This window comes from Coregonus clupeaformis, chromosome 21 (assembly GCF_020615455.1).
Source record: "Coregonus clupeaformis isolate EN_2021a chromosome 21, ASM2061545v1, whole genome shotgun sequence".
NCBI lineage: Eukaryota > Metazoa > Chordata > Actinopteri > Salmoniformes > Salmonidae > Coregonus > Coregonus clupeaformis.
The window spans coordinates 26,593,024-26,608,895 of record NC_059212.1 but is presented as its reverse complement, the minus strand read 5'-3'; the positions used below and the strand labels follow the sequence as shown (position 1 = coordinate 26,608,895).

The 15,872-nt window shown below is 43.7% G+C and overlaps 1 protein-coding gene across 3 annotated transcripts in view; it reads left to right on the top strand.

Moving 5' to 3' along the window:
* The window catches only part of LOC121535157 (enhancer of polycomb homolog 1-like), a 39,966-nt gene that overhangs the window by 19,972 nt on the left and 4,122 nt on the right, over positions 1–15,872 (top strand). For all 3 annotated transcript variants that reach the window (XM_045206279.1, XM_045206278.1, XM_041841935.2), the window contains 9 exons: positions 2,167–2,323; positions 6,147–6,292; positions 6,665–6,871; positions 7,151–7,299; positions 7,919–8,075; positions 8,332–8,496; positions 8,915–9,004; positions 9,224–9,372; positions 9,641–10,008. In XM_045206279.1, the coding sequence (XP_045062214.1) occupies positions 2,188–2,323; positions 6,147–6,292; positions 6,665–6,871; positions 7,151–7,299; positions 7,919–8,075; positions 8,332–8,496; positions 8,915–9,004; positions 9,224–9,372; positions 9,641–10,008 (1,567 nt within the window). In that variant the 5' untranslated portion in view covers positions 2,167–2,187. The remainder of the gene's footprint in view (positions 1–2,166; positions 2,324–6,146; positions 6,293–6,664; positions 6,872–7,150; positions 7,300–7,918; positions 8,076–8,331; positions 8,497–8,914; positions 9,005–9,223; positions 9,373–9,640; positions 10,009–15,872) is intronic.

Here is a 15,872-nt window from a genome sequence, read left to right as displayed (position 1 = left end):
GCATTGGATTAATGTAGGTAAGCATTGGCTGGAGGGAGTTTCCACCACTGTTATATCCATGACGGAGCGTGTGCAAGTGCACACTTTGGTAGATGGGTGGAGAATTGAAGTAGCCAAAGATCCCTGTAGTGCAGTGGGGACTTCAGGCATTGGTTAGCCTATCTGTGTGTTGTGACCCTGTCCATGTTCACTAGTATTCACACTAAATGGGCCGGTATTAATATCCAGTCAGTGGTTATTAGACCCCGACCTATAATGTTTTGGGTGGTCCGATAACAGATTTTATGGGGGGCAGCTTACCAATATATCTGCCGATATATACTGTTTTCCAGCTGGGAAATTAAAGCACATCTTTTTCCACACTGGCCATCCAAAATACCATTTGTCCAATGAACATGATTAAAATGTTGATTTCTTACGTTGTGACAATAATGACATCATGGTAATGGCCGTAAGTGTTCAGATAAGCGTGAGATTCCTTTTTTCATCCTATTTATTCAATATTGGTTATCGGTGGACTTAGTGGGCGATACCGCTATGTTGTTAAAAGGCTAATATCGGTAAACCGATATCGGTCGTCCTCTAGTGGTTATTTCCCATGGTCATTGGGAAATATTTTGTGTGCAAACGGCAATTCGTTTTTGAAAAATTTTTTTCTTTCAAAAACGTTAACGGAGTGTTCCAGAAATTAATCATTGTGCCTATGAATGGAGATTTGACTGCTGCTGATAGAGCCGGGACGATACCAGTATTGCGAAACTTGTTAGTATCGTGGCAAGGAAACAAAACATGAAGCGGATTCAACTTCTTTAGGAAAACGACCCTAATGTTAGAAACTCTTCCAGAGTCACATTACTTTACATACAGCAGGTTTTTAAAGGACTAAAGAGTTTGGTCTGCATTGTGTTTACATTTTTTCCATGGAGAAAACATTGCAATACTGGTATCGTCACAGCCATAGCTGCTGACGGGGAAACACTTTTCAGAACTCCAGTTGATAGTGGATGACGTGTTCCAGATGGCTCCCTATTCACTTTATAGTGCACTTTTAATCAGGACCAAAGTATTCCCTATGTAGTGTAGTACCCTTTACCTGACCTGGTCAAAAGTATTGCACTAAATAGGGAATGGGGTGCCATTTGGGACACAGATGGTGAGAACGCAGAAGAAACAACTCTAGATTGCCTAGGGCCCCCAGAGCAGTGAAACCATAAACACACACATACACTCCGGAGAGATGATGTACAGGTCTGGGACTACGCTGTGCTTGTGCTGTGTTGACAGGCTGCCAAGGGCATGGTGCCCATGTCTGTCTGAGAGCCAGAGGCCCTTTCATTTTAGTACTGTTGGCCGGCCCGCTCAGACGAGCACCCCCACCGCCCCAGGCCCTGTTCAGAGCCAGAGGACACTGTTCAAACGTGATTCGCTGCTTTTTTTCCCACTGGTGTTTTGTAGTTATTTGAAATGACTGTCATTTATTTGGTTGTTGTAAAGTGTATCTGCCAGGTGCCTGGTCCAAACTAGTCCCCAGACTTTGGAACAGGTATGAGAGTAAGCCTACAAATTGCCTTGGATATAAGTGGAGGAGTGTACGTGGGTTCTGCACCTGGGGAAAAGCCTATTAAATCAGTGTGTGACTTTGATGACCATTCCAGGACTTTTACTCCTTACTTTCCAAGTCCTGCTGTGTACTTTTTATTTTCCAGTTCTTTGTTTTTCTAGTACTTTCAAACAATGAATAGTTTTGTCACCTGAAATCTCCTTGAAAAGGATGCTGTTTCTGTCAGTACTGATTTCATGCTTGATTTGTTCCTGGCCTCATGGATCAGATGGCAGCAGTCGGTGTGACTGTGATTGAGGTTCACTCTGACTTATGTGGTCCTCTCTCTATGCATCAGTTACCTCAAACTTCCAGCTGACCCTGTCAATTTAGCTATCCAAGTGCTCAGACTTTCTTTTAATACATATAGTTCCTGTTGATCAGAGGTATGTTGTTCAATCATTTGCCCTCATCTCTGTACTTCTCTCTGGTCCTGTGTGGCTCAGAGGGTTTGTTTCCCGCTGGGGCCACCCATACCAAAATGTATGCATTCATGATTATAAGTCACTTTGCATAAAGGTGTCTGCTAAATGGCATATATTATTAAACTCTTTCTGTCTCTCTAGGAACACCATCTCCAGAGGGCCATGTCAGCCCAGTCAGTGTATGGAGAGAAACACAACATGGTCATCCCCGTCCCAGAGGCAGACGGCAACATCGCCTACTACGAGTCTCTCTACCCCGGGGAGTTCAAGATGCCAAAGCAGCTTATTCACATACAGCGTGAGTAGAGTGGACCTGGCTCCTAGTGATGGGGGGATCGATAGTTAGTAGTTACATATTGCAATATTAGTTTTGACGATATTATATCGATACTTTGACTCCCAAGTATAGATTTGTACAAAAATAGCATTAGCTATATTAGGTCCGGATGGATATTGTCATCAATCTGCATCGTAACAAACCCCCACCTCGCAGCCCATGCGATCCCGAACTGTTCAAACTGTTCACACCCATCTTGTTGGCAGAGAGGAAAAATAGCAGTTTTAAAGCTAATTTCCTGCAATCCTAAAAATTTTTCATATTTTGTGTGTTCATATGATACCAGGAGTCGAATCCCGATCTAATACAAATAAATATATATTTATACAGTGCATTCGGAAAGTATTCAGACCCCTTGAACTTTTCCACATTTTGTTACGTTACAGCCTTATTCTAAAATTGATTAAATCGTTTTTTCCCCCTCAATCTACACACTACCCCATAATGACAGCAAAAACAGATTTAGAAATGTTAGCAAATGTATTAAAAATAAAAAACTGAAATATCACATTTACATAAGTATTCAGACCCTTTACTCAGTACTTTGTTGAAGCATCTTTGGCAGCGATTACAGTCTTCTTGGGTATGACGCTACAAGCTTGGCACAGCTGTATTTGGAGAGTTTCTCTCATTCTTCTCTGCAGATCCTCTCAAGCCCTGTCAGGTTGGAAGGGGAGCGTCGCTGCACAGCTATTTTCAGGTCTCTCCAGAGATGTTCGATTGGGTTCAATTCCGGGCTCTGGCTGGGGCACTGAAGGACATTCAGAGACTTGTCCTGAAGCCACTCCTGCATTTTCTTGACTGTGTGCTTAGGGTCGTTGTCCTGTGGAAGGTGAACCTTCACCCCAGTCTGAGGTCCTGAGCTCTCTGGAGCAGGTTTTCATCAAGGATCTCTCTCTACTTTGCTCCGTTCATCTTTCCCACAATCCTGACTAGTCTCCCAGTCTCTGCCTCTGAAAAACATCTCCACAGCATGATGCTGCCACCACCATGCTTCACCGTAGGGATGGTGCCAGGTTTCTTCCAGACGTGACGCTTGGCATTCAGGCCAAAGAGTTCAATTTTGGTTTCATCAGAGCAGAGAATCTTGTTTCTCATGGTCTGAGTCCTTTAGGTGCCTTTTGGCAACTCCAAGTGGGCTGTCATGTGCCTTTTACTGAGGAGTGGCTTCCGTCTGGCAACTCTACCATAAAGGCCTGATTGGTGGAGTGCTGCAGAGATGGTTGTCCTTCTGGAAGGTTCTCCCATCTCCACAGAGGAGCTCTGTCAGAGTAACCATCTGGTTCTTGGTCACCTCCCTGACCAAGGCCCTTCTCCCCGATTGCTCAGTTTGGCCTGGCGGCCAGCTCTAGGAAGAGTCTTGGTGGTTCTAAACTTCTTCCATTTAAGAATGATGGAGACCACTGTGTTCTTGGGGACCTTCAATGCTGCAGAAATGTTTTGGTACCCTTCCCCAGATCTGTGCCTCAACACAATCCTGTCTCGGAGCTCTACCGACAATTCTTTCGACCTCATGGCTTGGTTTTTGCTCTGACATGCAGTGTCAACTGGGGTGTTATGTGTAGATTGATGAAAAAAAAACTAATAATTTAATAAATTATAGAATAAGGCTGTAACCTAACAAAATGTGAAAAGTCAAAGGGTCTGAATACTTTCCGAAGTTTCTGTGTTCGGATCCGCCCGTGGTCTGCCTATTGAGTTTGGGTGCTATAGCTTGTTCTCCATCTTCTTTATAAATAGTGAGCCAACATGTTTTCAGCACTTTTATTTCCATGACTGATCAAAACTTGTTTTCTCATGGCTCTCTTGTCCCTCCGTAGCAGATATGTTTGGAACATCGGATCGCAATAAAATTGCAGTATTGAATCACAATACATATCGTGGGGCGGCAGGTAGCTTAGTGGGTAAGAGCGTTGTGCCAGTAACCGATAGGTCGCTGGTTCTAATCCCCGAGACGACTAGGTGAAAAATCTGTCTGTGCCCTTAAGCAAGGCACTTAACCCTAATTGCTCCTGTAAGTCGCTCTGGATAAGAGCGTCTGCTAAATGACTAAAACATGTAAAAATGTGTCGGCACCTGAGTATCGTAACAATATCGTATCATGGGGTCCCTTGCAATTCCCAGCCCTACTGGCTGCCCTGGCTGAACCTGTAGGACCCTATACTACTGCTCAATCCCAAATCCACCCCAACGCACTGTGTCACTGAAAGCATCTGATTGGTATAAGCAATATGATGAAACTTCCACCCAGCCTATCAGAGGACACGGTGGAGCTGTTTCCATATTGATTGCAGCTGTCAGATCCTCATAGATCTCCACAAGTGCTTTGGTTCAAGGTGTCCGTTTGGAGTTGTTGATCAACATCTGCATTTGTGGGTGTAGGTTCTTAGATAATGGCAAGACATTTTGGTTATTTTGTGACATTTGAGTTTGTATGGCATAATTCTCAAGGGTAGGGGGATCTGGCCTTAGTAGTAATTTAGTAGACCTTGTCATATCGTCCATGAATCATATTCTTTGTTTTGATTGCTTAAGATAAGAGCTAGGCTAAATGTAAGTTCCTGGTCATGACTTTTTGTCATTGGTTTAAAGTGGAAGTCCATGCTGTCATTTGTCCAATTATTGTCAGATTACAGACATATTTTCTGTGATAGGCAACGGCATTAATTTAAGTTCATGTCGCCTTGTTTGATGTTTTTGCTGCAAGTCTAGCAGTAGAAGTCGTCAGAGCTCAAATCTAATTTCTAATGGCATTCTAATTCATTTAAGTGAAGGCGTGTTTTTAGGATTCGACTTTCTTGTCCGTCTTGGGCTTTGAAAGTGCCATTGGCAAAATTGTAAATGCAGTTGCCTAGATAAATGACTGCCATGAATTTTTATGTTTCTCTGGCTCGATTCTGCTCAGATTTCCTTAACGACCAAATGTAAAGTAATCACTTTACCCCATTCAGTACAGCTGTAGCTTTGGTTAGCATAGCGGAGGTGCATAAAGATGGCGGCCTCCATGCACTTACCACAAATGCCTTGTTTACCGAAATTCTCTGTTAGACATTGCTCTGTTACTCTTTTTTTTTTTTTTTTTGGTATCGGCACGTTAGCACAGAATATATGATCCCAATTTAAGCTCCAAGACGCATGCAATTTGAAAAACCTAAAGTAGATAGTGCTGATTTATTGGCGCAATGGACCATGTCACGCGCCGTAGTTTTAAAAACTCCATGGGTAGTGGTAAAACCATGACGTCATATCTGAATTCCAACATCTTTATGTACCATCGACATCGAAGCGCTAGTAGCTCAGAACATGAGATCAGCATTATTTCAGACAGAAGATCTAGGGCTAAAAGGCCTCTCATATCCCATAATGTGAGAGATGTGCAGCCAGCTTTTCATCTGAACTCTTGAAACGGAATTGCATTGTAATAATGCTACTACATTAGCATGTGTGCTCAGGGTTAACAGGGGAGTTAACACTGCGGCGTCATGGACGCGTAGCTTTTGCCAGCATGAGCCACTTTTTCAGGTGTTTTTTTAATTATTGCAAACCGAACCAGAGTATACATTTACGCTGAGCAGCATTAACCTCTCGCGGGTTTGACGTCACGATGGGGAGTTAAAATGGCTCCCAGGATCTCTGAAAGTCCACTCCATTCCCATCCTCGTGTCTAAAGTTCTCTCCAGCTTTCAGTGGTCTAAAATCCCCCTTTCTCCCTTCTCTGTAGCTTTAAGCCTGGACACTGACATCCTCATGTCTAAACCCTCTCTCCATCTCTCCCACGCTGTAGCTTTCAGCCTGGACACGGAGCAGCCGGACTATGACCTGGACACAGAGGACGAGGCCTTTGTGAACAAGCTGAAGAAGAAGATGGAGATCACCTTCCTGCAGTTTGAGGAGATGATCGACCGACTTGAGAAAGGCAGTGGGCAGCAGGTAAGCCTTGGATGCTGCGTCCCAAATGGCACCCGATTTCCTATATAGTGCACTACTTTTAACGATGGCCCTATTTGCCCTTATCTGGGCTTCCCCCCACCCTCATATCCCCAATCACATGTACTTGGCTTAGATGGGAGAAGAGAGAGTAGCCTACAATGGGGAATCATAGCATCAGACTAGCATCCTGTCCAGAGTGTGTACTGTCTTGAACATAAAGTTGTCTCGCGCTACAGAAACAGGAGATACTCTTACTGGAGTTACTCATGGTAGCGTCTATAGTCCTGGGAATCCTGGGGACAAGTCAGGACAGTGACCCTGCCTCCTCCAAAATGTGACCCCCTGCTCCTCCCTCCCCTCTTCCCCCGTCAGGCGGTGAGCCTGCAGGAGGCCAAGCTGCTGCTGAAGGAGGATGACGAGCTGATCAAGGAGGTGTTTGACTACTGGACCAGGAAGAGGAAAAACAGCAAGCACAGCACGCTGCACCCCACTGTGAAGCAGGAAAAGAGGGACGGATCCAGCACCTCAGACCCCTATGTGGCCTTCCGCAGGAGGACGGAGAAGATGCAGACCAGAAAGGTAGGATCACACCTCTAGAACAGGGCATATAGGGGCTAGTTGACCCAACCCAGGTAAACACTAATGGCCTATTTCCCGGACACTGTTAAAGTCTCGGTCAATGGAAATTCCCATTGAGCATGCTTTTTAGTTCAGGACTAGCCTGTGTCCAGGAAACTGGTCCCAAGTGTGTGGTATGTACCAATACGCCTACACATTTCCATTTCAACTAAATAGAGGCCTACGCTAGGTTATTGACAGCAGATGACTGTCAATTAATGGTGAAATTGTCCACCTCAGAACCGTAAGAACGAGGAGGCTGGGTATGAGAAGATGTTGAAGCTGCGAAGGGACCTGAGCCGAGCCGTCACCATCCTGGAGATGATCAAGAGGAGGGAGAAGAGCAAGAGAGAGCTGCTGCACCTCACCCTGGAGATTGTAGAGAAGAGGTGGGGACTACTCATGGAGACAGAGGTTTTCAGAGTCATGTTGCTAGGATGCCAGCCATCTTGGTCAGGAAAGCTTTCAATTCTAGCAACTTTTCAAATTATGGTAGAATATAGTATTAAACAATGCATTTGTAGATGTATCTGCTCAGTGTTTGTTAACTAGCTAGCCAACCATGAATTTGGCCTATAGGATCTCTGTGGTACTACTGTATAGGAATGGTTGCGATACATTTAAGAGTTGGCCTTAAATAATAATAAATAAATAATATGCCATTTAGCAGACGCTTTTATCCAAAGCGACTTACAGTCATGCTTGCATACATTTTTTAGTGTGTGGGTGGTCCCGGGGTTCGAACCCACTACCTTGGCGTTACAAGCGCCGTGCTCTACCAGCTGAGCTACAGAGGACCACATGTCTTAAAACATTATTTTTTTACTGTAAATTTAAGTAAGCTTGTGTAAAAAAGTATTATTATCATAAAGTCAAACTTTACATTCAGTTCCAAAACTGAATCGTTCAGTTCCAAAACAATGTTTTAAAGTGGCTGACGATTTGATTGAGATCCAGTTGTTTTTCAAATGCTTGATTATAACTTGACTTTGACCTTTTCCCCTCCAGGAACGGCATGTCCGACTTTGGTGGTGAGATCATGGCTGAAGTGCTGGCCCAGCGTGCTCTGGACAAGCCTGCCCATATTATCCCTCTGGTGCCGCTGACCAACAGCAACCAGTACAGACATCAGGACCACATGGACCTCAAGGAGTACAAGTCCAAGGTGAGAGAGGGCAAAAGGGCGACATCAATGGCCCGTATTCATATAGTGTCTCATAGTAGGACTGCCAGCTCTAGGATCAGTTTAGCCTTTTAGAGCCCGATGAATAAGATTATATGGAGAAAGGAGGCCTGACCCTAGATCAGCAGCTCTACTCTGAGATACTTAGTGAATACGGGCAAATGTCTTGAAGGTTTTCTCCTAAAATGTTAGACAGCAAGTGAGTGACAATGTGTCTGGGTCCTTCCCTCCCTCCTAGCCGGAGAAGACAGAGGTCGTCAGGCAGAAGAGGAAGTATGAGAAGAAGCCTAAAGTCTTACCCCTGTCAGCTGCTGCCCCCCACCACTCTGGCCCCTCTGTGTTCAACGCTAAGGATGTCCACCAGTATGACTTCCCCAGCTCAGACGATGAGCTGCACTCCCAGGTAGGCAGAGCGGTTTGACTTGGCCTGCGTCCCAAATGGATCCCGAGGCACTTGGAGATCTGAGAGGATTTTAATTGATATAAGCAACACTACACAGCTGATTCAAATGATCAAAGCTTGATGATTAGTTGATTATTTGAATCAGTTGTGTAGTGCTAGGGCAAAAACCAAAATGTGCACCCCTTGGGGTCCCGATCACAGAGTTTGGGAAACCCTGACCTAGCCTATCGGAGGGGAAGGTGGAGCAATGGCTATATTATTTTCACCTTACAAATCTTCTCAGATTTCCACAGGTGTTTACGGCTTAGGGGTCGCTTTAGGATTGGGCCTTGGACATCTGTGGGGGAAATGTGTTAATCATAAAGATGGCCCTGTTGGCGACCTGTGACTGACTGGTCTCTCTCCCTCTACTCTCCAGATGCACTCAGGTTCCTCAGAAGCTGAGGAGGAGAACGGCCCAGATGGTTCCTTTGCCTTCCGGAGGAAAGCAGGCTGTCAATATTATGCTGTGAGTATAGAAGAATCCATAACCTTACTGAACATTTACACACAAAAAAAACATTTTGTGGTCGGCATACAAAATACACAATCAATCAATTATAATACAACATAATTCAATACAGAAACACAGGAAAGTGAGCACACATTCCCATACTGTCCGACCATGTATCGTAACTCCTGTCATGTCTTATGTCTAATGGCTCCTCCTGTGTCTGTCTGTCACCAGTCTCGGTTGGACCACGGGGGCAGCTGGCCGTGGGTCAGTCCGTCAGAGGGTGGTCTGGGAGACACTCGTTACCGCTACTGCCTCACCACCCTCACTGTGCCACCACGCTGCCTGGGCATGGCACGACGACGCCTGGGACGAGGGGGCAGGTAGGTTACTGCAGGGTAAAAGAGGCATCTTTTGTTGTTTGAATCATCTGGGATTCAAACAACAAAGCGGGTTTACCCCCGCCAATGTTTTAGTAAACAGCTGAGTGATGGGGCAGGAGAAATGTAACCAGTCTCCAATTCATAGCTATGCATGCTAGTACTGACCATACATGAGAATATAATTATGGTTTTCTGGGACCAATAGCATGAATGATTTGCGTGGCTAACAGAAGGACCTAAACACTGTTCCCTCTCCTCTCTCCCTCAGGGTTTTGCTTGACAGGGCACACACAGACTTTGACAATGTATTTCATGGGCTGGACTCGGAAATGCTTGATCTGCCGCCCCACTCTCCAGTCACAGACAAGTTTGCTAGTACCTCACAAACAAATACCTCGGACAGAACCTCTTCTTCTTATTCCTCCTCTTCTGCGGACCTCAGTCAGATACTGTTGAACATTAAGTCGAGCCGATGGCGGCACTTTAGGCCCCGGACACTACCACTACATGACGGGGACAACATGGTCACAGACCCCTTGTTCAGGAGGCTGGGGAGGGGCCTGAGTCGCATCACCTCTACCCTGGCTGGCACCACTGGCCCCCTGAGAGGAGCTGGCCCCCCGGCCCCCACAGCTGGTGAGTAGGGCCCAGGGTTATTCGCACTCACACAGACCGTTCCATAGACACACACACACACATACAGTCCACGTCTACACACGCATGCACGCACAGAGTCCCAGATCAAAGGCACTGAATCATGGTTTGTCTAGTTGCAGGAGCTGTATAACATTTTAAAAAAGGAGCGACTCTTACTTTGGTAGGTTTTTGAGAAAGGTAATTGGAAAGTCATAAAATTGAGACATTGTGTTAGATCAATTATCTTTTTCTCGCTCCCTGCCAACCCTGCTTTTGTGCTGCTGTCGGGGTGTGTGTGTGTGTGTGTGTGTTGAATTTAATGTCACTTCCCAAATGGCACCCTTTGCCCTATATAGTGCACTAGGACCCATAGAGTCTGGACAAAAGTAGTGCACTATATAGGGGGACATTTGGGTCCTCCACTTAGTTGACCACCAGGGACAAAAAAAAAGGTTCTTGTTCCTTTTGTGGTGCGGACAAGGTGATCAATTCCTTTCTTAATGAGTGTGACATTTTGAATGGCTGTAATGTTTGGAATTCATGTGGCGTGGCCTTTCCCCTGGCCAGCAACAGTCAATTAAAAATGTGTGTGATAAATATATTCTGTGTGTGGATGGACGGACGTGGATGGGACGCTGCTCTGAATATAAAGTGTCGGTTGCATACCAAATGGCACCCTATTCCCGATAAAGGCCTTGGTCAAAAGTAGTGCACTATAAAGTGAATAAGGTGCCATTTGGGATGCAACCATTGTCCTTTCTACTATTCTCTGGGGCATCAGTGTGAATGAGTTCCCCAATTGTCAAACTGTTTTCATAGAGTAATACCATTTCACAAGCATACAAATTTAACCCTTTGTTGGCTCGATGTCACTTCTCACAGTGATCTCACGCAGAGGTGCTGAAAAAATTTTTTTTTTGCAAAGTTAAACAACTAAAACCAGATATAAAGTATGTAGAAAATATAATTTGGCCTATAGGCCTATATTTTTTCATAAGATCATCTTTGAGAGCTAATAATCACCAAAATAAAAGCTAAACAGTCAGGGAGAATCAAAAATTTCAAAAAATAATGCATTCAGGAGTGTTTTTGTCATGGCATGGGTTTTGTTATGTTTGAGTCACTCGGATAGCATAAGTAATGGTAAAATGTGTAGAATTGCAGGAAATGTGCTCCTGTGGCCAACAGGGCCTCTAAAATGTTCTGTCGGCAACCGCACCATGGGCCACGCCACGCCCACCTCCTAAGCCCCATTTGATCCAGAAAACCCCTCTGAAATGTCAGCCTATTGATTTCTTCCAGAATTTTCATTGCATGTCAGTTGAGTGATTGGAAAGGGATTTGTTAATATTGGATGGCTTTGGTTTTAAAGATGGACTGATTTTGATGGTACTGTATATTGCCTTTTGCAATCTTTTTCTGGCTGTGTGAGTGAATGATCGAATACTTTATTGTCCTATAGGGAAATGTGTTGGTCGTGGGGCTAGGTTGGCCTCCTGATCCTAAGGGTCAGTGCTGAGAGGGAAGAACACAGACTGGCTGCTGACCACCGCTGTGTGTATCTCAGCTCAGGGCCTCAGTGAGAGTTAAAGCCAGGAGATGGACCTACAGACAGGCCCTGTCTTCTGCCATTCCCCCTAGTCCCTTAACACTCCTGGCTATTACGTCCCCCACAGGCTGCATCCCAAACGGCACCCTATTCCTTATATAGTGCAGGGCTTGACATTAACCATTTAACCACTTGTCCTTTGGACTAGTAGGACACTTTTTTTTATTTTTTTTTATTTTTTATTTTTTTACACTTGTCCAAAAGCTCATTGTATGATTGATGCAAGGGGATGCCACTTTACAAAAATAAAATGCATTAATATATATATTTTTACCATAGAATCAGACAAAAATGTTGGATACACTCTGCCTATTTGCTTCTTTGCTTATTCAAGCTTGTCTCAAAATCCAATGCTCCCCTTTTAAGGCTTCTCCTAGAGGATAGTTAGTGACCCTTGGTAGCCTGTAAAATATTGCAACATTACAATTACAGCCCCTCCAGGGCTCAAAATTAAGGTCGTCCCTGGGCCGATAAATGTTACGGTTCAAAACAGACTCTGGGACGACAGATCCAAATTTCATACAACCACTGCTCATACATTTTTTTTACAAAAGCATTGAGGCTGATGCAACAGATCAGACCGTTTAGCTTAAAATTTTGATAGTTTTATTTCTTCATATTATAACCTCATCAATGCACACATGGCTATAGGATACACGCAAATGTTCCAAAATGCAATAGCGGGAAAACGCCATTCTCGAAAGCGCACCGCACGCGTGAGCGGTTTCATGTGACATAGATGAAATTATCTGTTTAGAAATTAACCTCTATGGGATCAGGGTCCCATATACGGGAGGGTTGAGCTAACGTGCGCTAATGTGATTAGCATGACTCTTTGTAAGTAACAGCAAACTTTCCAGTACATAGACATGTCTTATATGGGCAGAAAGCTTAAATTCTTATCTAACTTCACTGTCCAATTTACAGTAGCTATTACAGTGAAAAAATACCATGCTATTGTTTGAGGAGAGTGCACAACAACAAACTTATCACGGCAACTGGTGTGATACATTCACCTCTGAAGGTAAATAATGTACTTCCATTCAGTAATCTTGCTAAGGGTCCCAGAGATAAAATGTAGCATAGTTTTGTTTGATAAAATCTATTTTCATATTCAAATGTAGGAACTGGGTTCTACAGTTTGAACCCCTGCTGTCTCTGGCTCCAGATCCGCCCCGCCCGGCCATCTAGATGTGTGAAAGTTAGTGTACAGTCGTGGTCAAAAGTTTTGAGTGACACAAAGTTCGCTGCTTCAGTGTTATGAGATATTTTTGTCAGATGTTACTATGGTATACTGAAGTATAATTACAAGCATTCTATAAGTGTCAAAGGCTTTTATTGACAATTACATTAAGTTTATGCAAAGAGTCAATATTTGCAGTGTTGACCCTTCTTTTTCAAGACCTCTGCAATCCGCCCTGGCATGCTGTCAATTAACTTCTGGGCCACATCCTGACTGATGGCAGCCCATTCTTGCATAATCAAAAAAAAAAAAAAATGCTTGGAGTTTTTCAGAATTTGTGGGGTTTTGTTTGTCCACCCGCCTCTTGAGGATCGACCAAAAGTTCTCAATGGGATTAAGGTCTGGGGAGTTTCCTAGCCATGGACCCAAAATGTTGACGTTTTGTTCCCCGAGCCACTTAGTTATCACTTTTGTCTTATTGCAAGGTGCTCCATCATGCTGGAAAAGGCATTGGTCGTCACCAAACTGTTCTTGGATGGTTGGGAGAAGTTGCTCTCGGAGGATGTGTTTGTACCATTCTTTATTCATGGCTGTGTTCTTAGGCAAAATTGTGAGTGAGCACACTCCCTTGGCTGAGAAGCAACCCCACACATGAACGGTCTCAGGATGCTTTACAGTTGGCATGACACAGGACTGATGGTAGCGCTCACCTTGTCTTCTCCGGACAAGGTGTTTTCCGGATGCCCCAAACAATCGAAAAGGGGATTCATCAGAGAAAATGACTTTACCCCAGTCCTCAGCAGTCCAATCCCTGTACCTTTTGCAGAATATCAGTCTGTCCCTGATGTTTTTCCTGGAGAGAAGTGGCTTCTTTGCTGCCCTTCTTGACACCAGGCCATCTTCCAAAAGTATTTGCCTCACTGTGCGTGCAGATGCACTCACACCTGCCTGCTGCCATTCCTGAGCAAGCTCTGCACTGGTGGTGCCCCGATCCCGCAGCTGCATCAACTTTAAGAGACGGTCCTGGCGCTTGCTGGACTTTCTTGTGCGCCCCGACGCCTTCTTCACAACAATTGAACCTCTCTCCTTGAAGTTCTTGATGATCCGATAAATGGTTGATTTAGGTGCAATCTTATTAGCGGCAATATGTGAAGCCCTTTTTGTGCAAAGCAATGATGACGGCACGTGTTTCCTTGCAGGTAACCATGGTTAACAGAGGAAGAACAATGATTTCAAGCACCACCCTCCTTTTAAAGCTTCCAGTCTGTTATTCTAACTCAATCAGCATGACAGTGATCTCCAGCCTTGTCCTCGTCAACACTCTCACCTGTGTTAACAAGAGAATCACTGACATGGTGGCAGCTGGTCCTTTTGTGGCAGGGCTTAAATGCAGTGGAATTTTTTTGGGGGGATTAAGTTCATTTTCATGGCAAAGAGGGACTTTGCAATTCATCTGATCACTCTTCATGACATTCTGGAGTATATGCAAATTGCCATCATCAAAACTGAGGCAGCAGACTTTGTGAAAATTAGTATTTGTGTCATTCTCAAAGCTTTTGACCACGACTGTATAAGCTAATGAGCCATCATGTATGACATTCCTGGGAGTGTGTAAACTTACATTTTTGTATGTTCTCTATAGTTATGTACTTGAAAATGTATCAATTGACCAATTTGGCACATTTGGGCAGACTTGATACAAAATAGTCCAGTATTGCAATGCTTCACTGGATCAATTTGAAACTTTGCACACACACTGCTGCCATCTCGTGGCCAAAATCTAAATTCTGCCTAAACTGCAATATTATATTGTGGCCTTTCTCTTGCATTTCAAATATGTTTTTATTATCTTTTACCAGATCTAATGTGCTATATTCTCCTACATTAATTTCACATTTCCACAAACTTCAAAGTGTTTCCTTTCAAATGGTATCAAGAATATGCATGTCCTTGCTTCAGGTCCTGAGCTACAGGCAGTTAGATTTGGGTATGTCATTTTAGGTGAAAATTGAAAAAAGGCGTCCGATCCTTAAGATGTTAAGAGAGGAGATCTAAAGATTTATCAACTAGCATGGGTTACTATGACTAGGCTGCTGCACAAGAAAATAACATTGATTTGAAAAACAATAGAACATGAGAAATTCTGGTTTCAATGGCATGAAGTGTTTCTAAAAGTACAAGGTAAGACATGCTTCATAAAATGACATAACGTTGCGGTTTTAAACAATTCAGTTTATGGTTAAATAGTTTCTAAATGCTTGACCGCCTGCGCTCAGATTCAAGTTGGGTAATGTGCGGTGCGCAACAGGCACTGTCCTTCACTCTCCGTTCTTGTGACCATTTGATCTGAACGAACTGTGCCTCCTACGTCGACAGAATCAAGCCTTTAGACGTTAATGTTAATTAACCTTCATTATATTTGTCAAACATGACTGGCGTTAGCCTATATTTATGTAATTTAAAAGTTTAATTAAAGTTTGGCTACGTTTTCTGGTGCCTCCCTCCTGTCAGCATCGGTTTGGACATGAGGCTGTAGGGTTTTTTATTTATGTACATGAAACATTTATTTGAATATTATTCAAATCTTGGCGCCTCTGATCAAATTCTGATCCAAGTAATTGTTTGATATTGTGATTATTCTTCAATTCGTTTTTTTACTTGTCCATGGACAACTTAAATCTATATTATTTTTGTCCGAAAAGAGGACGAGAGTTAAGGTTGAGCCCTGTAGTGCATGGATGGGCCTTGGTAAAAAATAGTTCTCTAAATGCATTCGGAAAGTTTTCAGACCCCTTTTTCCACATTTTGTTACGTTACAGCGTTATTCTAAAATTGATTTAAATAAAAATGTTCTCATCAATAAACACTACTCATAATGACAAATTAAAAACATACCTTATTTACATAAGTATTCAGACCCTTTGCTATGAGACTCAAAGTTGAGCTCGGGTACATCCTGTTTCTGTTGATCATCCTCAATGTTTTTACAACTTTATTGGAGTCCACCTGTGGTAAATTCAATTGATTGGACATGATTTGGAATGGCACACACCTGTCTATATAAGGTCCCAC